Raw genomic sequence first — 23,532 nt, 5'->3', positions numbered from 1 at the left:
CTCCAGCCTTGCTTTAAATAAGGTAACCAAAGGAAAACAAGTTTGCGGTGCTAATGTAGAAACTCTCATCCCATGCAGCAACAATTCTACTTGCATCTCATTTTCTCTCTCCCTCACCTTTGCCTACACTTGGCAAAGGTCTGGCTCTCCTGTGGGCTGTAGAGGGACGGTATGGTGGGACCCAGCCTCAGCTGGCTGCTCTGCTCTGTGGTAAAGACAATTAATAATATCAGTGAAGAAGGGAGGGTTTGTCCACAGGGAGGAAGCCAGTGTGAGCAGAACTTGGTAAGCAATGTCACAGAGACTTGTTTCTGCAAACAGTAAATTATAGGCTAACATAGCTCCATGTTTCATATAAATTTTATTGTGTTTTGGAGAAAATTGCATACAACCAATCAGGTTACTCCAGCAGCAGGTAGTATGCTTCATGTGTGTAGTCTGGTCTTTTTCTTTTCAGCTGCTCAGCATAATTCTTAGCAGGATTTTATGCTCTAAAGGGTAACTAAAACTATCAGCATCCAAGAGGACATCTCTTCCTATTGAGGTTAATGACACTTTTTGGAAAATTCCTAACTACCCTGAAATTAGGAAGGGGTATTATGTTTTTCTGTAAAAATTCGATAATATCTCTGCATCATTTCCTAATAAGAGTTTCTGAAAATATTCTCCATAGACAAAATGTACTTCCAGTGTCAGAGAACATTTTCTTCAACACAGAGCTTTTTATTTGTTTTAATTTTTGTCATACATCACCATCTCAAATCTTTTTATGAACAACAACTGAGTGGTTTTGAGTGGCAAAATTTTTATTCTGAAAAACAGATCTGGATTTGCAAGACAAAATAAATGCTAATGGAGCTGCAATTGCTATAACAAAGTACATTTAAAAAACAAACCCTGATGGCTGAAGATTAATCATCTGACAGTGAGGAAAGTATTGCTCAAGGAAGGAACACAGACATCGTGCTTGTGAGTGCCAGCTTCCATCTCCATGTACCTCACCTCACCTCTGTGCCATGGCACACTGCTCCCAGCCTTGTGCCAGCACAAATTCCCTCGTTACATGGTGTTTCTGGGAGTTAAGATGGCTTTTAGATGAAAAATAATGGGCTGAGTAATTTTTCGGGGCAAATGAGACCCCCCTCTCTGGTTTAAAGTGTGGCAACATGTAGGGTACTGCCAGCAGAGCGAGGGCACGTGCTACAGCATGGAGGCAGGAAGAAGCAGTAGCAGAAGTGCTATAAATTGGAGTGGCTGCTGAAAACTTTCTCCAGAGTAATGGGCTTACTTTCTACTTTTCTGCAACAACATTTAGCCAATGTTTTCTCTCTGATGTCAATGCACTTACATATTTATTTTCCATAGATAGAGCTGAACTGAGAAGCAGATATGTTTCTTGGGGAGTCCTTTTGCCCACAACTATCTGCAATTTCCCCTCTAAATAAAAACAAGAACTTCCATTCTGAGTTACCGTCTTGTCTGTTACAGTCCTGTGTTATCATCTATACAATTAATTATAGTCAGACCTAGCATTAAAACTGGGAATTGAAAAAACAATCCTATAAAAACAAAACAAAGAGTCCATATTTCAGTCATTAAAAAATAAAAGGAATCAAGGCTTTCCTTGATTTTGGATAGTCCGTAAATGTCTTGAGATAGTACCTGAAAGAAAATAAGCAGACAGTGAACCTGCATACATAGAGGGAAACTGCACAGTTTCAATACAGCTCTGCTGGGGAACCTTAAAACTGTTCCAAACTGCCTTGCTTTGTTATCTCGGTGTGTTACTCTGCAAAAGAGCAGTTCAGAAACGATTTACACCTGCTTATTTAATTAACTGATAATACTGTTAGGGTTCTAACAGGCCTAAAGTAGAAATTTTAGGAATTCAGAGCTGGGGACTATATCTACTCCAAAGGACTGCAGAGGTTGCAAGGGAAACCCTAGGAAAGGCTCACATTTATGAGGCTCAGTAAAAAGAGGCTTTAACACGGCGGAAGCAGTGATGCAGCTCACTTAAATGACACGTCAGATTAAATGACAGGCCAGGCCCACTTGACAGGGGCTCCAGCTGACTGCCTGTCTTACACAAATAAGCCAGTACACCTCCTGTACATAGTATTACATGTCAGTTTTATCCCAAAGCCTGGCTCTGCTCTCCCCTGGCATTTTGCAAACTGCCTTCCAAGAGGAAGTAGCAGCATATGGCAAGGAACAGTTTGATACCTGTGATGATGATAAGCACGTGGACCAATGCAGCAAAGAGTGAAAAAGGCAAAGGCGAAGGCTGGTAGGGACCAGGTTGCAATGGCAAAACCAAACCATTCCACAATTTCTCCAAAGTAGTTGGCTCCAGAAACATAGGTGAACAATCCCCCTGCAGCAACAGACAAAATATTTAATTTTTACAGTCATCTCCTGCACATGGAAGGTTTTTTCACATAAAGTCAGCAGCAGAATACATTCCCTTTCTTATTCAGAGCCCGCATCAGCAACCTAAGCGCACTTCCCTGAAGCCAGTGGAGCTATGCCAAAGGGGGATCTTGCTCAAAATTCTCATATGAATACAAGAATCAAGGATGATTCTGACTCAGAGGCTTCCAGCTTTCACAATAATTTATTTTCATTTGGAAAATAACTGAAGAAAGACCATTTTTAGATTTAAATTACAATAATTAACATTAGTAAATTCTTCATATGCCCTAAAAATATTTTTCAACTTCACTACCTTTGGGGAATGCAAAATCTGGATCTCAGTTTTTCGCAACATTTACAAGAGGCAGGTAAGTATTGAAGGTGAGAAACTCTGGAAGAGACATATCACCGTCCATAACAAGCCAGCACAAGGAGTCAACACCAAGCCCAAGAAATTCTTGGATCCCCATCCATATTGCTCTACAGAGCTAGACATTTCCTGGAAAGACAATTCAGCACCTTGCACCCTTGGTGTTACTATTCTCCCCTAAAGTTTACACTTTGAATCCACCTTTTGCACAGTAAGAAGTCCACTACTATTTCTTTCTGGGCAAGGAGAAGACTATTTCCTTCTTTGCAGCTGCCTTTTACAAAGTAAAAATCCTCTTCCTGTGTCCCACTTCAATCTTCTCTGAATCACCAGCCCATTTCCTAAAACTTCTCCTCACAGTTCATGTTTTCCAGATACTGTTGCTGCTTCCCTTGGACTGTCTGCAGCCAGCTCACACCAATCCCTGCAGCTGAGGGGGGCACCTGAACCAAGTACCTGTGCAAGACCAGCTTCTCTGCTATTATTGTTGCTCTCCTGTGAATTCAGTCAGAAAACATTATCTATTTTGTTGTTCTACTTCCTTCAAGGAAGTAGGGGATAAGAATATACCTTGAGGAATCTTGTAAGTGACTTCCCCGGGTTTCCTCAGCTGACGCAGCAGGAGATCACTGTGAATGTTGATTCCCATTCCCAGCAGAAATAAGAGGAGGCCTGAGAAACCAACAAGAAATGGATTAGAAAGACAGCTCTGTCTAGACATCCCTACTCAAGCTCATGAGTGAGGTTTGTCTTTGCAACAGACAGATAGGGTCATAATGTGAGGTGGGTGGATTCTTTTTGAAGTCAGATGATGCATTGCTACCAAGAAAGCTTCTGAACAGGGGCAGCAGAGGTGACTGTGACACCAGAGCGCTTTCAGCTGTACTTCCCAGGTGGCCACAGTCACCATTTATTGAACTCTCAGTGGGGACACAAAGTACCCGTGGACACTGCTGTCTGATGACTACCGGCCACAGCTGTGGACATTACTGCAGAGTGACCACTGAGCTGTGGGCAAGTACCAATAGTCGCATTTTACTGCTGGGGAAAGAGGAGCGCAGAGACACAAACTTATCCAGCACCTCTCTGTGGCCGGGAAAGCGACCTGCATCTCAGCACCTCTCAGTCCACTGTCAGTGAGGCTGCTTGGACAGAGCTATGGGCGTGGATGGAAAGCAGGTACTCGCTGAAGGATGCTGACGTTATCTGGCCAGACTGATTCATTGACCAGATTCCATTTAACTGGAAAACTAGGGCCATTGGATTGAGAAACTCTGCAGGTTACTTGCCCTACATTTCATGCCACGTTGGACACTGAGAAAACCACCTCTGACAATGACTGGAAAGCAAGAAAAATAGTGTGCGCACTACAATGTATAAATAAAAGACTAAATACTGATAAAACCTCAACACTTTCAGTAGTAACAGAAAGTTGGTAAGAGTCTGTAGAGGAAGAATATACTGTTTGTTTTTTCTTTAATATTTCAAACAGTGCTAATGCTGATTTTCTTTTTCCTTTTTTTTCCACATTAAATATATATTTTATTTATCATGCAAATTAAGTGATGTGGTGTTTTCTTTGTCGGGTATGGGAGGTCTTTCTAAACAATGTCCAGAATTTTTAATATGTGATGCTGTCTGAAAAGACTGAACTTTCATCCATGGTCTGAAACTGGGTACAGACATGGTTAGTTTGTACTTGCCTTATCCAAAACATTTCCTCTAACCTCCACATTAATCCTTATTTCTATGTTTACATTTAAAAAACACTGTCTCTACAGTACCAAATCTGTAATGCCATCCAACTGCTCTTGTTCAGTTATTCTCTGAGGGATTTTACAGGGTGAAATTCAGCTAGGCTATTAAGTTACGGAATATAAAGGAATCGTATTAACATACAACCAGACCGTGCATGATCTCTAATCTTCCCCTGTGCCTTACATGAGAAAAAAGAGCTCTTTGTCCCTAAAGCCTCATTCATGCTGGGGTTTTGCCCTCCTTTTCTCTCCCACTCAGAATAGCTGCATCAAGTGCGAAGCTCCCTGGCAGGGAAGAGAAAGCCACAGCTTGCTCTTGCACACAGCCACTGCTGGGTGCACGCTTCTGGCTGAGCAAGGGCACAGCCCCATGCACCTGGGGCCTGAGATTGCATCTCCATGGCCCCTAGCAGCAGGAGGCTCTGGAGTGGTGTCAGTAAAACAAGACTTGTGATTTGAGACTAACACATCATATACCTTCAAAGGTGGCTGCCTAGCAGGAAAAAAAAAAAAGGTTGCTGCACATTTACTTGTTTTATCTGGGCCAGCAGGCAGGTATTATGCTGATTTCCATCACAACAGATTTGACTCACATGTTCACTGAAGATTAAGACATAATTCAAAATGCTTACAAATTGCTTGGAGATTAGATCTTGAGAATCCTGCAGCTGTAATTACCTGATGTAAATCTGATGTCAGTGCACCAATCGTTTGGATATTCAGCGCAGTAAATCAGGTAGTACCCCTGGAGGAAGCCATTATAGATACAGAATAACATGCCAAAGAAAAGCAATTGCAGTGGGAAAGGTCTGCCTCTAGTGAAGAAAGGGTAAATAAATGTCCTAAGGTAGATAAGAAAACAGAGTCAGCACATTGCTCATGATAACATTGTATTTGCAATTTCTCTGCTGTAGGGAAAAAAACTTGAACAAAGCGCAAAATAGAAAATAGGTCAATAAAGACAAAAAAAATTGAAAAGAACTGCAGCAATATAGATCAGTTATTAATGGGAACATGAAGTACTACAGATACGTGTCTTTTTCTGGTCCTTCAGGACTGCACACAAGGTGGGAAATTAGTAAGCTCATCCAGATTCACTGATGCTTTGAGAATGTCTCTGTATCTTTCTCCACGCTTTTTGGTGAAAATGAGGAATTTGTGCCCACAAACATTTTCATTTTAAGACGTGATTTAATGCTCTGGTGGGCCAAGTGAAGATTGGTTGCTGTGGAGGGACAGGGGCACAATGATGTTCAGACATCACTGATGTTTGTGAGGGGCAGTACCAATTGCAATATTGATTCTCCAAACGAGCAGTACTGTGCCACAAGCATCAAGGAGGAGCTTCGTTATGGAGAAGACATTCCTGATCCCACTACAAGACCAATGCCTGAGGGCTTGAACCCATGGTGGCAGAGAGAGTAGAAGGTAGTGTTGACACCCCTTTGGCTCTCTCACCCCCTGCAGTATACAGCTTAAGATGCAATTCCCTTTCCCAGCCTCTCCCACTTCACTCAGAAAGAGAACCCTATGCATCTCTAACTCATAGAAGCTCTGCCCTGCTCTGCTTGGACACTTTGATGTAGAGGCAGGGCAATGCTTTTGCCTGCTTGGGGAGCTGCTTTGCCTCCAGTCCCTGCCTCCCTTCCATGCTTTCAAACTTTCCTTTAAAATAAGAAGAGCTAAAGCCCTAAGTTTAATATGCTAAACACCAAGATTTCCATGCAGCTACAGCACCTAGGTCTTTCTTAGACAAAAGCTGTGCTAACAGTAGCATTAACATCTGTGGAAGCAAATAATTGGTGCTTGTACAGTTTTAATTTTTATATATGTTTGCTTCAGGTGGGAGTATCCCTCTTGACATTTTGGACAATCCACATCATCCCTGGGAGAGTAAAACAAAGACGTTATATTCGTATTTAGTAAGTGCTTTCTTACCTGGCCAATTAGGTTCTGTAAATGGTAAAATCTACACTCTTAGTTTCTTTCTTTTGCCCTCTTGGCCTTTGGATGTTGCTCATCATACCAGTATATAAGCATTGCTAATAAGTAATTCACATCCCATGTTGCCAGTGTCAATTTAAGCAAGCTGAGGCATAAAATGTCATAATATTATAAATCTAGATTAAATCACACTATGTCTGGAAGTGAGTAAGCAGAGTACAAGCAGCAACATGTTAATGTATTCACTGCTTTCCAAAGCAAGGTAAGACAGATTTCCAGCAATTAAGGCAGCTGTGATGCAAAAGTGCTCAATATTTCTAAATATAGAGAAACGTAAGAGGTATGGAAAATATTCTTCAGATAGTGGTATCACATTTGTCATATTTATTACAGAAGAAAGGAATGCTCTTTGGAGTAATGTTACCAATAATCACTGGGTTTGCCCTTTGGGAATGTGATGCTGCAGCTGTGAGTAGGCGAGGCCAGCTTTAGCATTCTGATCGGCTGTTGAAGTCATATTGACGAATTGGACCTGAACAGTTACGAGAAAAAGTGTGAAACTTGCAAATGAAGGCTCAGAGACAGCAAATTGTATAGAAGAGGGAATGATGCAAACCACACAAAGTGAGTTTAGGAGGTGAATTTATACAGCAGATTTGAGTAAGACTGGTGCTTTGTCCTTGGTCAAAACCAGTTAGGTTTAAGAGACTCTGAGTTTTTACAGCTGATGCAAACAGAAGTTTCTCAGGTCCCAGAAAAGCTGATTGTTTCCATGCTGCTTCCTGATGCTGCTGTTGCAGGATAGAGGTTATAGGCCCTTGAAAGGTGGTTTATCCTGCAGTAACAGGAGGTCACAGACCCCTCTAGCATGGAGTGGATGCAGGACAGAAAGAATCTGCATACAAAGTAAAAGTACAGTGGCAGGGGAGCCAGGAGGCATCAGCTTTGTTTAGTTGTTGAGGCAGTAAAATCCTGATATCACTGTAGTCCTGCTTCATAGCAGTTTGGACAATCCAAGTCAGGATTTCATCCAAGAATTTTTGTTGTGGAATGTGTTCCCAAAGGATATCTCCGTGGGTCTGCAAAACCAGAGGCCAGATTCAGTTCTCTGTATAAGAACAATGCCCTGAGTATTTATTTTACTACAGCACTTGTCAGGTTGTACTACATGGCTAGTTGAGGGTGCACAAACTATTCCTGATGAGATTTGAAAAATCAACAGACATAAAGCGGGAGCATTTAATAGGTTTAAATATTCCATGGAAGAGTCTGCAACTCTACTGGAACTATTTTGCAGTGTAAAAGTCAAAGAGGGCCTGAAGACCACCATTTTAGAATAACAGAACAAATCTGGCCTTTTAGTTTTAGTCCAATGACAAATTTGACCTTTTACTTTCAGTGCAGTATTGATGACTAATTCATTACTCCTTTATTATCTTTACCAGCCAAAGGCACTGCATCTGACTAAACCATTGCCAACAGCTTCTTTTTCAATGAATGAATAATGAATTATTCATTTTCTTCCCCATCATTTATTTTCCAAAAGAGCAGGTTTTGAAGAGAAAATCATTTGTCATTGCATCAATTTTCATCTTAAAGGTATTAGTCCAGCTCTTGAAAACTTGGGAGACCCTCACCTAAACCAAGGGAGAGTAGTATGTGTTTGCTCTTCTTTCCAAAGAAGGTGGAAATCTTTTCACAAATGTTATTACAATGCACTAAGAGTAGGTTGTTAGTCCTCCAACAGCTTGTCAGTCAGAGATGTTTATGCTCCTGCTGTGTCTTCTCCTCTCCAGGGTCTAGATGCAGTAGGTCAGACAGTAGCAGCTCATTTTTCACTCTGGAAACTCAGGGTGTTTTACACCTGGGGCAACTGAGTCAAGGGTGCCAAGGATGGGGCACACCTGGCTCCCTCCGAGACTCTGGGTCACCAGCCTCCTGCTGTGTCTGCCCATCTATGCCTCTGCCCCCGGGCCTTCTTCTGGGTTTAACCAGGATGAACAAAGAACTGGGAATCAGAAAGATTGCAAGGTGGGCAGGGCTGATGTGGTGCTTTTCTCCTTGAAGGCAGGTGCTGGCCATAACCCACCTTTGTCCTACTCATGCTGGGCCATGGTCTGAATGCCCTGGCCCATCCCCTGTGATCCTGGCCAGCCTCCAGAAGAGAGCTATGGACTTCTCCTGACCAGGAATGCTCTGAGTCCCTGCAGGGATATTTTGTTCTCCTTGGACAACGTGGGGCAGGGCTTGCCCTGAATCCCTGGTGAGGATGAACCAACATGCCAAACAGTGCCTGAGAACCACTTCCCCACAGTCTGGGCTCCACATGCTCTGGTTCCTCTTGTCCCACCCAGACATACAAAAGGTGAGGAGGACTGGTGGCTGAGGTCAGGGCAGGCAGCCAGGCCCTCCCGTGAGGGTGATTCCCTCAGGGCCCTCCCAGCTCACTGAAAACACTCCACAGACTGGTGGGTGTTGTGCTGTTGCTGCAGAGGTCATGCAGTAGGTGAGACACCCTGCTCCATCGAGGGCCCATGTTGCAGTCCCTTTTCTCACTCCCTGAAAACTCCTTGCTGAGGTGCTGTCTGCAGTTCTCACCCCATTATTGGTACCTTCTCAAACAAAGACCTTTCTAATTCAGAGGACAGCTCTCTAGACTGCTGCACCTCTTTCCTTATGGGGGTGTTTTCATTTTCTTATTTGTACAAATACAGGTATCTCAGGTGATAAGAGAAACTATGTGGTTTGTGTTACACTAACTACTGACCAGTCAGACATGAAAGGATTTGCCTGCTATCAAACCATGGATTTACTTTCAATCTGCCTTGTGCACAGATTGAAAAGATTGGTGTCCAAACCTGGGGAGATTACACAGACCAGTTCTATTTGCGCCAACAATTAACATCATAGGAGTCTTTGCCATAGGTTGTCACTGGAATCACATCACCAGGGGGCTGCTGGCACCCTTGGCATACCTGACCACTTGGACAAAGGCTCAAGTTGTTCACAGACATGATGGACTTTTATTTGGGGTGGCTGTGATGCCTTAAACAAAGACTCTAATTATTCTGGAGAGTTATGGATGTCAAATTATGTGTCCCAAAGACATCTGCTGCTGAAGTCTGCACGTATTTTCTGAGCCCCATCCTGTATGTTATTTGTGAATTGCACTCTGAGGTAATTTTAAACTTTTACAATTTTTGAGTTGTGTTACACGAATTCTCATTGAATATTTATAGGAGAAAACTGTCAAGTCCACACCAGTACACAATCTGGCACCTAATTTTTCTGTGGCCAATTAAAAATTTTCAGTTACCCCAGACTGGGTTTAAACAAATGTAATGGGTAAATGTTCAGTTCTGGGCAGCAGGTTAATTTGCTATCAGTTTAAAGGGAACGTAAAACAAAAGACTCCAAAATACTTCCAAAAGTGAAATGAAGCATTTTAGCCTTCCTTCATTATGATATCTACAGATGCCCCAGCATCACAATGCAGGTAGAACCTCCTCACCTATCATATTCCTTCCTCAAACATCCTACCCTGAGATGCTTTGCCCTTCCCTTCCCCACTTACTCTGCAACAGCCTGAGAAGGTCATCAGCCAGGAATATTCGGACAAAAAGTAAGCTATTAGCAGCTATTTGTACTGTGCAGGGTGGACCGTGTCCCTTTTATTAGGGTCTGCACAGCGAGACATGCTCTGTCACAGACTCGGGAACAAAATCTGGGCTACCCGCAGGTGACGCACCAGCAGTGCCGGCAGGCAAGAATCACGGACTGCCCATTAAGCCTCTGGCAACACCCACTGCAGCTGGAGGACAGACAGCAGGTCTCATCTCCTGTATTGCTGTTGTATTCCATCTCCTGATATAAGGAAGCCATAAGTTCAGGAGCTGAGCTCTTTTTCTGGAGCTGATGTCCAGCTACAGCTACCTGAGGAGCCACCAGTGCGAGGGATGTGTAGTGGCTGTGTTTGCCACTGGGTGACCCCAGCTGCAGGGCACATCTTCCTGGTGGGGGCAGGAATGTTCCTCATTCCTGCATCACTGGGACAACCTGAAACCATCAGATAACTGTAATCACTTCCTGAACCGTGGCCCAGTTTGTAAGTTCATCTTAAATCATTGAACAGAGTCAGTGAGGGGAGCAAGAGAACTACCCTTTTATTTTAATCATGAAGATTTATTTATCTAGTGATGACAAAAACAAAGTTGGAATGAGGTCTCCTTTCCAAGAGAGCAATATTTTTCCACATGCAAAATACCCTGCTTCCATGTTCCTGTAAAGATCTTTGAACAAACTTTTGATGGCTATAATTCAAGGAACAAGAAAGATATATTATTTAAAATCTTATGATTCAGCTGTATAAAATGATACTAAACCTGCCATATCAGGTTCATTTCTGAGGGTACTGTCTAAAAAAATTGGCTCAATCTACAACCCTTGGGATGTTTGTGTTTCGCTTCCAAGATTCATCCAACCTGAAGCCTGTTTGTAGGGACAGTCTTTCCATGTGGTCTCTTAGTATGAGGTCCAGGGCTGAATGAAGACTTCTGGCAGGAGCAAACTCATCTTTCTTGGGCAAGAGATAGAGGCACACATCTAATCAGGGGATGGGAGAAGGACTGAGGAAACCCTGAAACAGAGGGCACCATAATTGGGTTTCAAGGAGTTCCTGAGAAGAAGGTCAATGGGAAAGAGAATGTCTGGGCAGCACTGATTTAATGCCAAAAGCATCAGAAATGCGGTAGGATTCAGTGGCAAAATGAGAAGAGACTTGTAAGAGACTGCCATACTGAACCATGGGGGCTGCTGAATTTATACTGAAGATTAATAAGAATAAACTTATTTGAGGTAAAAAATAACACACAATACTAGAAAATAATTTATTTGGGACAGCTGAATAGCTGTGATCAACAGTTGTCATAACACTGAGAGGAAGTTAGTGTGAATGCAATGAAATTTCTGTTAAAGGTAATATAGAAAAAAACCACTCAAGTAAAGAGATTGGTAGGACTGAGAGAAGGCGGATAATCAGAAATTACAGACAAAGGCAGGTTCTTTAATAAAGAGAAGACAAAGGTTTGGAATTAATATTAATTTTTATATTTCAGGGGATAAATTATATTCCATTGAAGAGAGGCAGAAAGTAGCAGCTGCTGAGGACAATTGACCATCATTTACTGCATTTTGTTTTGAATGATCTGACACTGGCTTCTGCCAAGACAGACTGCTGACTGTGAAGGACCTCTGCTCTAATCCAGCGTGATGCCTTCAGGGTTTCATAATGTCTCATGACTCATCTAACATTTTATACAAACTGAACATCTCAAAGATGATAAACTCCCTAGAATAGATTAGCAGTTGCTTAACACCAGCATTTATGAGTAAAGCTCCAGAGTGGTACTTGCTGTGCCAGGAAGGCTGACACCATGGATGACAGCACTTGCAGAACAGTCAAAGGAATCAGCAGCTGCACTTGACTTGCAGCCACAGAGCTAAATACAGATTTCAGATTGAAACCTTGGTGGCAGGTCAGAATAGCTCAATTGCTTGCAACTGCATTTGAATAAAAGGGGGTTATAGGAAAAAATATTTTCAGAAGTATGTATATCTGATGGGAAAGACTAAAAATAAAGTGCTGCTTCTACATCACTGTCAGTCATTGCTGAAAAAAAAACCCCAAAACCATGATGCATTTAACCTTGGATAAATTTAAGGGATCTGAGCTGTTTAACACTCAGTTCCAACATTATAAACACCTGAACTAGTCATTCTGACCATCTAGAACTAGTCAGTAATGCCTCATTGATTGATATAAATCTTAAGCATGCTATGCAGTTAGCAAAATAAGGATACATACAGTTTAGGAATAAAGCTTAGTCCTCTTCACATTGCATACAGATATTATTAGACATGCTATATTTCATAAAAGTGGTTGGAAAGCAAAGGAAGAAAAAGAAAAGGAATAGGACCTTTAAAAGGGTATTTGGTTTTAATTAGTAGAGAAGAATTGTGTAGGCTTGACTGCAAGGCAAAAATTTTTGCTCTTCTAAATTCACTGCAATAGCAGCCACGTTTCGAAAGTGTTTTGCAATTTTGTTTATAAATTACTTCATTACTCCTCTTGGTTTTCTTCCATTATTTCTGAAAATGTCACTAGAAAATCTGGGATCTCCCAGTGACTACCAGCATCCAGACAGAACCAACAAAGGAGAATTCTTCTGGTAAAAAGGCATTGAATCATTAAAAGCGTCGATCTTTTCTCCCGGTTTTGCAGATATAGGAACAAAACACTGTACTTCAATTATTATGCATTTTGTAAAAGGACACCAAGAACAGAATTGTTGGGTTTGGTGCACTAACAAGCTGCCTCAGCAAGTCACAATCCATCAGCAAATTACACTCAGTATACATATGTACCAGCATATTCGTTTCTCAAATGTTTCCATTTTGGTATTAAACACCAAATAGGTTTGAAATACTTTTAATTTAAAATATTCTTTTTTTTTTCATTTGCTATTAGCTAGCCACTTTTTTTTTTCCTTTTCATTTGTATTGTGGAAAGGAGATCAGAATGAGCACTGAACTAAACAAAGGGAAGAATTGATTGACTGACCATAACCAAAGGCAACTGAAACAAGAGCCAGAGGAAATGGAAATTAATACCTTCTCACCATCCCTTGTCGAATTTGGCATATTTATTGGGAAGATGGGGATTTGTTTTTAAAGTACTTTTTTCTTTCATCACCAAAGAAGGTAAAGTGGAGCTAATAGTGCAAAGGAAATGCATTTCTCAGACAACTCCGCCAAGTTTAAATTGCTTTCCCTAGGAAGAACCAGAGACATGTCTCACTTTAGTAACCCTAATCTGGGCCGAGTTTTAAAATGTGAAAGCTTTAATAATTTTTTTTTTAAAAAAAAAGGTCTGAAAGAGAAGCAAACAGGCAAAAAATGCCTCAATAGCATAATGTAAGTACTTTTCTTCCTCTCTATCATTTCTCAACATTTCTTCCTCTCCTGTTCTCAGGAGGAACAGAAGTTTTATAGAGGTCCATGCATTGTCCTACCCCAGACGTGTGACAGGAGTCACTGGAAGGTTTTCTTAGGACCACACTGTCTAGAGGTATTTCCGTGTGCATCTCTAGCAGGAGACCCTGCTAACGTGACTATACTTCTTTGGGTAGCCCAGCTAACTTATTCAGAGCTCTCTGTAGCCTTCCTGCCCACCCTGAAGGGTGGCATGACAACCTAGACCAAGGAGACTTGGCTTTGTAGGAAAGTCACCCAGCCCATCTTTACAGTACATCAGAGTGCTGCAGGCTGTCACTCTGCCTCACGATCTGCATCCCTGCCTGGGAACTGATCTGCTCCTTAGCATCTCACCTAGGCTAACCCTCTTTCTCTAGCAGACAACACATCTCTTTGAAGACAGCCTTGCTAAGGTGACATTTTCCAGAGCCATCTCTGGGAGGCAGTCTCCCAGCATGGCAGGCGTTGGATTAAGTTGGTCTAGCACTGTTGTAAGCAAAATGGTATCTTATGTCTGGCTAAAGCTGACTGTGGGTGTTGCTACTCTACTACATGTTTATAAAGAGTCGTTAAGAAGGAGGAAGTCAAACCCAGCTTCCTTCAAACAGGACCTTTTTTCATTGTTGTTGAAGGTCACATGTGGCTACACGTTTCTAGGAATGGTGAAACTTTCTGCCCATCCTTAGGTATTAAAAGGGTAGCAACCGGTGCTTCAAAAGTTCACAGCTAGGTAGAACTTAGCTGGCTCTTAAAAAAAATTTGGATCTGAAGGAAAAGATATTGGTTTTTTTCTTCTTATGAGTTGACTTTTCCCATTTTCCTGTGTGGAATATTTTAACTCAGTTTTAATTGGTTTTGTTTTGTTGAGTTTTTTAACAAAATAATCTCATTGCTATTGTTGTAACAATGAGATGTTGCAAAAATAATTAGAATGTCAGCTGAGTGGTCAGCAAAGAGTAACACAGCTCTTACATTCAAATGGGTGTAGGTATACGTGTATTTAATTATTTGACCAAATTCAGTAAGGATCACCTTACTGACCAATTCACCTGCCACATTTAAATCAGTTTCTAGACATAGAAGGACGTTTTGAGGTGTATAACTTAAGAATAGTCTCTTGATTTAAGTTTGAAAGTATTTCTTTATCATAATCCATCCTGACCAAAATTACTTTCATTTTGAAGGAGATACCAAGAATATAGCTTACATCAAGGGAAATATGCAATGTCTGGGATGGGCACTGATTTATAATCATACTACTAGGAGGTTATTTCACTATTTTATTTTTCTTAACTGAACACCATAAAACTGGCAAATAACCTAATTAAATAAGGTTTTGAGTACTCAGAGGGGCTTATTAAAGTGTGTCCTTTTGTCAAACAATATTTATTGGCTTGGTAAAAAAGTCCTACCTCCTCCATAATGGCTGCCTCTATTATGGTAAGAAATCAAAAAAAACCAGATTTGTGGATCTTGAAGGAGCAAGATCCATCACAAATTTCCTACTGGCCTTATACAGTGAACCTTAACACTTCTCTCTTGCTTTTTATGTCCTACTTAAGAGTAGCCCCAATAAGGGAATACTACAGACACCTCTTAATTAAAACAAGTCATTTTCTTGTTTGGTAAAAACATTACTATTTTCAAGTAAAAACCTTTATTGAAACTCCTGTATATAATTTAGGTTTTTTTCTCTCTCTGTCTCAGTATAACCCTTTACAACTCTGCTTTTCTGATATCAACAGCATGAATGTAGTAATGCACATCCAGATCTTTACATCCACACCAGTCTTACTGAGGCCCAGTGGAGTTTGCAGCTCAGAATGTTACCGTCTTGTAAGGATTTAAGCTCACAGGATAGCGAGTGTTTTAACTTCCTCAGTGGGCTCAAGCCTCACACGGGTGAGATCAGAGAAACCCTCTTCTGCCTTGGTGATGTCCTGGTGGCTGGGACTTGGATCTCTGCCCTGGGACTGAAGTTTGGACAGTTTTCTGCAGAGCAGACTGATGGTGGACTGGCACCCACCAAGGCATTTTGTATTTGACAGCAACAGTGAAGTCTCAGAGAAGGCATGAATACTCCTTTAGTGCATTTAAAGCTGCTTTCTAATAACAAAATGGCACAAACAAATTAGTAGCAGATATAAAGATACTCCTAAAAGGCATGTTGTTTTGAAAAGAAGCGAAGAAAGATGAAAGTCATAACTTAGAAAATCTTCCAGACCGAGAGACAAAAGGAAAAATCACATGGGTACAATTTGGTGTGGGCAAAATGACAGGTTTCTGTAATGTTAGCCACTTTCCAGTAGGAAAGGAGAGTATAGATAGGATTATTTGTGCTAATTGTTAGGAAGGCAATCAGATAGTATTCTGAGGGCAGAATTAGGAAGATATTTCATAGTGCTAGAGAGGACTGCAAGGAAGCAAACTCCTCACCAGCACTGGGGACATGAGCATTTTACAATTCTGAGGCAAAGCATATAAAGGGACACTTTTGTTGGCTTTTAATACAATTATTTGAGGAACCTGGATAAAAATAGCAGTGAATCTAGTATTTTCATGGAAGAGAAGAAATTGTATACTAGCATTACTGAAATGCACTGGGATGACTGGGGAGCAAGGAATACATAGAAGAGGCAGAGCAAATGGCCAGCCTCTGTTAGGGATATCACTGACAGATCTAGAATTACTGCCAAGTCCAAACAGCAGGAGAGAGGATGCAAATGTGTTACTGGTGAAGGCCAAAAGGAATCTAGTCAGGGTCTATTCCAAAGCATCAAGGTGAAGGAAAAGAGAACAGGATTTGTTACTTGTCAAATACCTGCATATTTTTTGTTGGGAGATTAATGACAGAGGTCTCAAGAGGCCAACAGTAAAAATGCTTTTAGTTATTGACCCTTAATAATGGTGACTTTCTAAGACCAAAGGATAAAATAGCTATTTCTATGGAGGGAAAAAATAATCTCTGAATTGGATCTGTTGGATCTGGTGGTTATTATCTGGTCTGGTTATATTCACTACTAGCAAGGAGAGTACCACTTAAATACATAAATATTCTTCGAACTTAATCTAATTTCTGTTTATCCACTTCATGTTTCAAAAAACATAACTAAAACTCTATATGTACCAATACAGAATACCTCTAAAAATTATGAGAAAATTAATTTATAAATGACTTACTCATTTGGAGCCTCCATCCATCTGCATTTCTCTGGAGGCTTGAGCTGCTTTTCTTATTGATCACAAGTAGGTACTCCTATTTGAAAAAAAGGCCAGTCCAGGTATGTACAGGTAAACACAGCACCTGCCTGACCAACCAGGCAGTACCGGCAGGCACCGCATTCTGCAGCACCAGGGGAGAGGGAGTGCCTTTTTCTTTCTCCACCCAGCTTAGTTTCAGAGAGAGGGGAACTGGCCAAAAGAAGTGTTAAAAACTTATGCAAGGATGCACTTTTCAAATGCTCCTCATTGCTCATTCTCTTGCCACCAAATTATGCATTCCCTGATCTTTTTAGAAATATCTCAATTTGTAGAAAAGTAAGTACACCAAATGGGTCACCTCCAATCAGAGCTACATCTCAAAGAGCAGCCTTACTTAATGTCTTTCAGATTCACCTCAGTGCACTTCAGAAATGAAAACAGCAGTTTGGTTTGTTAATATATCAACAGAGTAAAACAGAAAACAAATATTTGATTGGATTTGATTGAAAATAAAGTTGCAAGAGAAGAAAATAAATAAGTAAATGTAATTCTAGGTGGTCTTTTAAACTGAAATGCCTCTTTAAATTGCTTGTGCCCCAGCTGCTAAGGGCAGCACAGAAGGGGCAAATGCAGCACCCTGTCTTTTACACCTTTGTCTTCAGGATTAGCTTTGTAAGTCAGAGGGACAAGGCCTTCCCTGCTGCCATTGCCCATGGTGGCATCTCCTCTGTTGCCTCACCCCCCTGCCTTCCTCACTGGCAAAGGAAATGCAGCATTAAGATTTATATGGAATTGGATTGCAAAGGCTTCCTCTCATCGCCTCATGTTATGTTTCCCACCTTTGGTTTTTGAAGTTGGACTGCGAAATGGAAAGGCAGCAAACGGGTTTCTCCCCGCCACCTGAGGGCTTCCGCTGGCATTCCCAGCACAGCCCCTCTAGCACGAAAGGCTGTAATACAAACCACATTTCAAAGTAAAATACTTCGTAAGTAATTTATCACAAGAAGTGTTCCTGTAGGTACATCTTACACCACTCATCATTTTCAGCTCCTAACCAGCTTTCCACAGAGATTGCATATACAGATGGCAGACTTGGCAATCCTTTCTTTTCTCACTTTCTTCTTCCTTTCCTCTGCCTTCCCACCCCATCACTTTTGGAGGCCCCTACCATCACAGAACCTACCTTGTGAAAGTGAAGAAGCTATGAGACTATTTAACACAGACGTGAAAACTCAGATTTAGATTTTTTTCAGATTCCAAATAATTCAGATTTTAAGAATGTTATCTTTAGCACCAGAGAACATTGGAATTTGATGGAATTCACCTAATAAAGTGCACATTGAGACACAAAGAGCTCGCTAAGGAGAGCAGCCAAACAGGTCGGGGGTGGGATTCCTCCCTTCCTCCTTCTCCCCTCAGCAGTAGCAGCAGCAGCCTGCCTTCAGCCCTTCCTGAAAGCCACGAAGAGAGAGGCTGCTGCCTAGCGGTGGCAGAGAAAGGCAGAAAGCATCCTGCTGTCATGGCTCACCACGGGGCACTGGACAAGCAGGATGGAGAGAAGGTCTCCTGACTCCAGCCACCTCCCTCTTGAATCCTCTCGGGCAGCAAATCTCTGTTCTGGGCAGCACTAGGGGAGGGCTGGCTCTTTGGCCAGCAATCAGGTGACCCTCTCCTTTCTCTGCCAGCAGTGGGCTGGATGGGGCATGGCACCTGCCAGAACTGGCTCACAAGGCTCCTGTAGGCAAGCAGAGAGGTCCTCTAAAGTCCTTGTCAATGAGGCACCATCGGCAGTAACCCAGTTTCCAGAACAGGATTAGGGTGGTCGTTTCAACACTCCAGCATATTCCTCAAGAACCTGACAATAAATACAAAATTACCACTGATTAAGCTGGCTCACGGCACAAATTCTAGACAACTGTGCATATTAATGTGGGCAGGACAGCACTTCTGAGCAGTTTGCCCATATAAAAAAGTTGCTTTAAAATCAAAGAAATACAGTGACACAAACAAAAACCACTCCTAAGGAGTGATAGATTGTAACCTTGGTTACAATCCTGGTTACACCAGCTCCAGAGTGTTCTAAGTAGCGTGGAAACACAGGATGTCCCTCTGTGACTCTAAACAGAAAAGCGCTTTCCCAGTCTGTAAACATCGGAGTAGCATGGGGGAACAGGAAAGCAATGCTCTCTCCAGACATGCTACTACAACTCTGGTACTGTATTATACATCACACACTGATGTCTCCATTTTAAAATGGATACAGAAAAAGAGGAGAGGGAAAAAAAGCCGCAGAAATTATCTGAGGACTGAGAGGGGGGAAAAAAGTCTTGCATTGAGGGCTGTCTGCTGTGGTCCAGTGACAGTATAAATCTAGTTTAGGATATCTCAGCTCAAATAAAAAATATTGTAGCTATTTGACACCATGTCCAAAAGCAGGACAAGTTAATTATGCTGGCTTAAACCTGTTCCTAAATTTATGAAAAGGTAATTTTATCCTGACCACTTTCATGTTGGATGAAGTATCATGTGTTTGCACTACTCTAACTCGTGTCAGATCAGGTAATGTCTGTTCCCCTATAACTGGCATAAATCCACTACAAACCCATAAATTCAGCATAAATACCATATCATGTGGAGTAATTAATGCACCAGAAACACGATCATGTGCCCCTATATTATCTGGATCAAACTGATGCTGACAGAGGACTTGACAGCTCTGTAACAAGCAAATTAAAACATGACCCAGTACCGTGTAAGTGATATCATGGTAAGAAAATACTGAAGGATACTACAGAGTGCTTTAAATTAGCACAGGGTGGAGAGAAGGAGCAAGGCCCACTGGGAGAAAATCAAGACCAGTCATATTTAAGCAAGACATTTTAAACATGTTTAAGTAAGGGTAAAATGATTCAGAAGATAACACTACCAAAGAAAACGCTGGATTTCTCCACTTAAAAAATGATGGAGTTTTCGTCTTCTGGCGTCTTGAGAAGAAGACTTGAAGTTACTCCGAAATATGTGCTTCAGTCTAAAAGAAGCTACTGGGGAAACACAGCTGGCTAGAACATAAAGGAAGGTAGAATAGCTAAGCACCGTAGTCTTCTGGAAGTCTGTGCTTCTCCATTATGGAGTATAATGTCCTTTTGAGCATACCTCTAATGAAAACTTCCCTTCCTCATGTATGGTTGCTATAGTAGATGAGACAAAAGTAGGAGTTATAAAATCTTCCCCATGGAGAGAAAGAATTCATTAAATTTTGCAACAATATACAAGGAAACTGTTTCATACAAACAGAGTGGAATTCTTAAGTACAGATATCAGATGATCAGTAGTAAAAGCAGGAGTGGATTAACAAAATACATTCATAGTTAAGGGTGGAACACCTTTATTCATTTCAAAATTCTAAAGTTGGAAAATGCAGTAGGCTACATCCATTAGGTAAATGCAATTTTAATGCTTTACTCATTATCCTTGCAGGCAAGCTTAATAACAAAAGTATTTAAAACTGTTGTTAGTTTATTCCAAGTAAAGGTAATAAATTGAAAAAAACAAACAAACAAAACAAAACCAAAAAATCAAGCTAGATCCTGACTGTTATGTCAAACTACCAAACCTCTTTTCAAACACTATATGGCAATGAAATGTTCTAATCCAGTGTGATCAGTGCCCCTTGGTAATATGATTTATCCAACATCATTTTATCGGCAAACAGCTGTAATACACAAGTGCACAAAATACATAAGTGCACTTCTTTCTACCCCATTTTCAGCACTGCAATAAGACAGCTTGCCCACCAGCCTTCTCACCAGGATGTGGTAGCACTCAGTATGGAACAGGGAAGTCTAATATCCCATGAGATACTGCCTACAAAATCCAGGAGCTGCAAGTGGGCTTAGACTGGAGCTGATGCTGGATGGCAAAACCTGTGAATCCCTGGTGGTCAGGGATGTCTCCTCCACTGTTGTCTTCTTCCTCCAAGAACGGAATAAATCCCAAAGACTTAATCCAGATTACAGTTGTTCTGTCACTTACTGATTGCTAAGAATTTGACCCAACCTTCAGAGGGTCCAAGTATCTAAAAAGTCTAGGTAGCTAAAAAGTCTAGAAAAGAAGAAAGCTGCACAAATTCTGTTTAACTGTAAGCTATGCTAATGGCTAAAAAATTCTCTGTAACAATAAATTATCCTACCTGCTAGAAATTGTATATAACAATTATCTGTGCTGCTTGTTAAAACTTTAATGTTATCAATAAAGTTCTAATCATAACCACAACGGTGTGCCCACAGGTCATTCTGCCAAGGATCCTTCAAAGAACCTGCCTATCCCATAGTATTGTCAGGTGAAAGCCAGAAACACTTCTATTTTGTGATTTTGCTGCTCTTTAGATAACAGTAGAGTAGTAATAGTTAATACAACATTTCAAATATTAATTGATTCAGTAGAATGTCAGAATGGCTTGTGTGAGAAGGGGCTGCAGACTGTGAGAATAATATTGAAGTAACATGCTGTATTAGAAAGAAAGGTTTTATACAGTTGGTTGAAGTGAGGGCTTTTACTCACTTCAAAAAGTAAGTTTAAAAAAGTATACTCCAGTGACAGATGAGAAGATTCCCAAACTGTCTGGGAAAGAAAACATACGCAAACACAGTGCTTTTGCCTAAGTCCGGCAGTAAATTTGGAAAAGAAGCCAGAGGCTCAATAGATGTATGCTTGCTGGTAGGGTAACATTTCTTTCAGTTGTCTAGTGGTGTTCATTGATAGTTGTGTTTCTCAAACAATCAAAATTCTTGAGCATAACAGAATGCATGAAACTAAATTTTGTATAACGACATATAATCAGTACATCTAGCTTTCTGGAAGCCAAATATGTTATGGGTGTGTCCTCCAGCTAACTCCTCCAGCAAACACAATGGTAGTGATAACAAATATGTGTCTAAACTAGTGTTTTAGCAGAGTAAACCATTCTCTGTTTTAAATTTCTCAACAACAGCCTAGAGTTTCTATCCCTAAACTATCTGTAGAGATACTGCAACTGGATTTTCAATATATTGATTTTGGTTGAGTAGCAAATAATAATTTCCGATCAAATATTACAAGAATGTTTTCTATTCCTATGAAGCAAACTAAGAAAACAGAAATAGGAATTGTGGTGAAAAATGGCAAATCAAGTCAAGGTTTTGCCTCAGAAATTACATAGCTCTTTCCTACATAATGGCATAACATTTTCACATGCACTTGCCACATGTGAATAAAAGCCATTTGTTTCCATAAACAGATAACCAAAACTCAAATTCCTCATAAAAGAACTCCACAGAAAATGAAAGTGGAGCAGAAGATGGATTCTGGTGATATTCTCCAGAAACAAGTCCCACTGACTGCAGAACCAGGTGACAATTGTAGAGCTATGTCTCTTCAAAATTATCACACAGGATGAAAACTCTACTATTTTTTTGAGCTCCTGATTAGTAAATACGGAATAAATTAGAGTTACAGCATTCGTTGACTCTGTTAAGACCAGATTTCTTAAAAGAAAAGATATTAAAAGGAAAAAAAAAAAACCCTACATAAATTGGTAGTTCGATAGTGAAGTGAGAATGACGAATTGAGCCTAAAGAACCAACTTTGGTGCCGTGGCTCAGCAAACCGGCAGCGCCTCTGTCTGCCCCGCGCTGAGGGCAGAGCCGTGCGCTGCCGCGCTGCTGTGGCTTTGCTCTCGGCCATCCTCTCGCATATTCCCACGGCTGGATTTGGCGGCCGGCGCTGCTCCCGGCGCTGCACATGCGGCGCTTCTCCTGCCCGCAACCAGCTCTTCCTATGTACCTTTACATAATATTTGGATGAGTTTAATCCAAACATTTGCTCCAGCTTAGCGACACCTTCTTTTTTTTTTTTTTTTTTTTTTTTTTCCCCCTCCCCCTAAGAGAACAATTCAAAGCATCCATCCTTTCCCCTGCTTCAGGCACCCGAGCACCACCTGCTCCTTCCCCCGGCGGCCGCGCCGAGGCAGAGATGCCCACCGGGCCGGTCCCTACGCTTCGAGCGGAGTCCAGGGGCGCGGATGGCCAGCGGGACGCGGGAGGGAGCGATGCTGCAGCCAAGACTTGCCCCGGCCGCGCCCGCTCCCGCGGCTCCCCTTGGTTTAGTTTCCCGAGGCGAGGCAGCAGGGAGCCGTGCCCGGCGGCGGTACCTGTAGAAGTAGTGCCAGCAGAAGAGGCAGCAGAGGAGGCGGCAGCCGAGCGGCTCCAGGCGCGGCGGGCTGCGCAGCGCCAGCAGCAGCGCGGGCACCAGGAAGGAGGGCAGCTCCTGCAGGAACCAGGCGCAGCGCGCCGGCAGCCGGCCCCGCGGCCGGCACAGCCGCTCCTCGTGCTTCCCGTAGCGGGACGGCACCCGCAGGTACAGCGAGAGCTGCAGCAGCGCCAGGGCGCCCAGCAGCGAGCTCAGCGCCAGCACCAGCCCGGGGAGGCACTGCATGCTCGGGGGAGGGCGGGGGCGAACGGCCCTCGGCCAGCGCCAGCCCCGGCCTTATTAGAGCCGCGGCCGTCACCCCGCCCCGCCGCGCTGCCTCCCCGCGCCCGGGCTCGTCACAGGGCGCAGCCCCTCGTGCCGGAGCGGGCGAGGCGCCCCGACCCGTCCAGAGGGGAGCTGTCCCACTCCATCCCTCCCTCCCGTTCCATCTAGAGGGAAGCTGGCCCCCTCAATCCCTCCTTCCCACCCGGCCGGGCCCGGCGTGTCCTCAGGAGAGCTGTCCCCCTCCACCCTTCTCTCCCGTCCCATCTAGAGGGGAGCTGTCCCCCTCTATCCCTCTCTCCTGCC

At 42.3% G+C, this 23,532-nt stretch overlaps 1 protein-coding gene across 1 annotated transcript; it reads right to left on the bottom strand.

The window, feature by feature from the left end:
• Positions 1-342: 342 nt before the first annotated feature.
• Positions 343-23,235, bottom strand: SRD5A2 (steroid 5 alpha-reductase 2). The gene is made up of 5 exons (XM_048298844.1): positions 22,907-23,235; positions 5,221-5,384; positions 3,356-3,457; positions 2,227-2,377; positions 343-1,662 (listed from the first exon to the last, which is right to left on the bottom strand). Exons 1-5 carry the CDS (start codon positions 23,188-23,190, stop codon positions 1,596-1,598), a joined length of 768 nt encoding a protein of 255 aa, XP_048154801.1. The 5' UTR covers positions 23,191-23,235; the 3' UTR covers positions 343-1,595.
• Positions 23,236-23,532: the final 297 nt, after the last annotated feature.

Source organism: Corvus hawaiiensis, chromosome 3 (genome assembly GCF_020740725.1).
Source record: "Corvus hawaiiensis isolate bCorHaw1 chromosome 3, bCorHaw1.pri.cur, whole genome shotgun sequence".
Classification (NCBI taxonomy): domain Eukaryota; kingdom Metazoa; phylum Chordata; class Aves; order Passeriformes; family Corvidae; genus Corvus; species Corvus hawaiiensis.
This window is presented reverse-complemented; position numbering and strand designations above follow the sequence as displayed.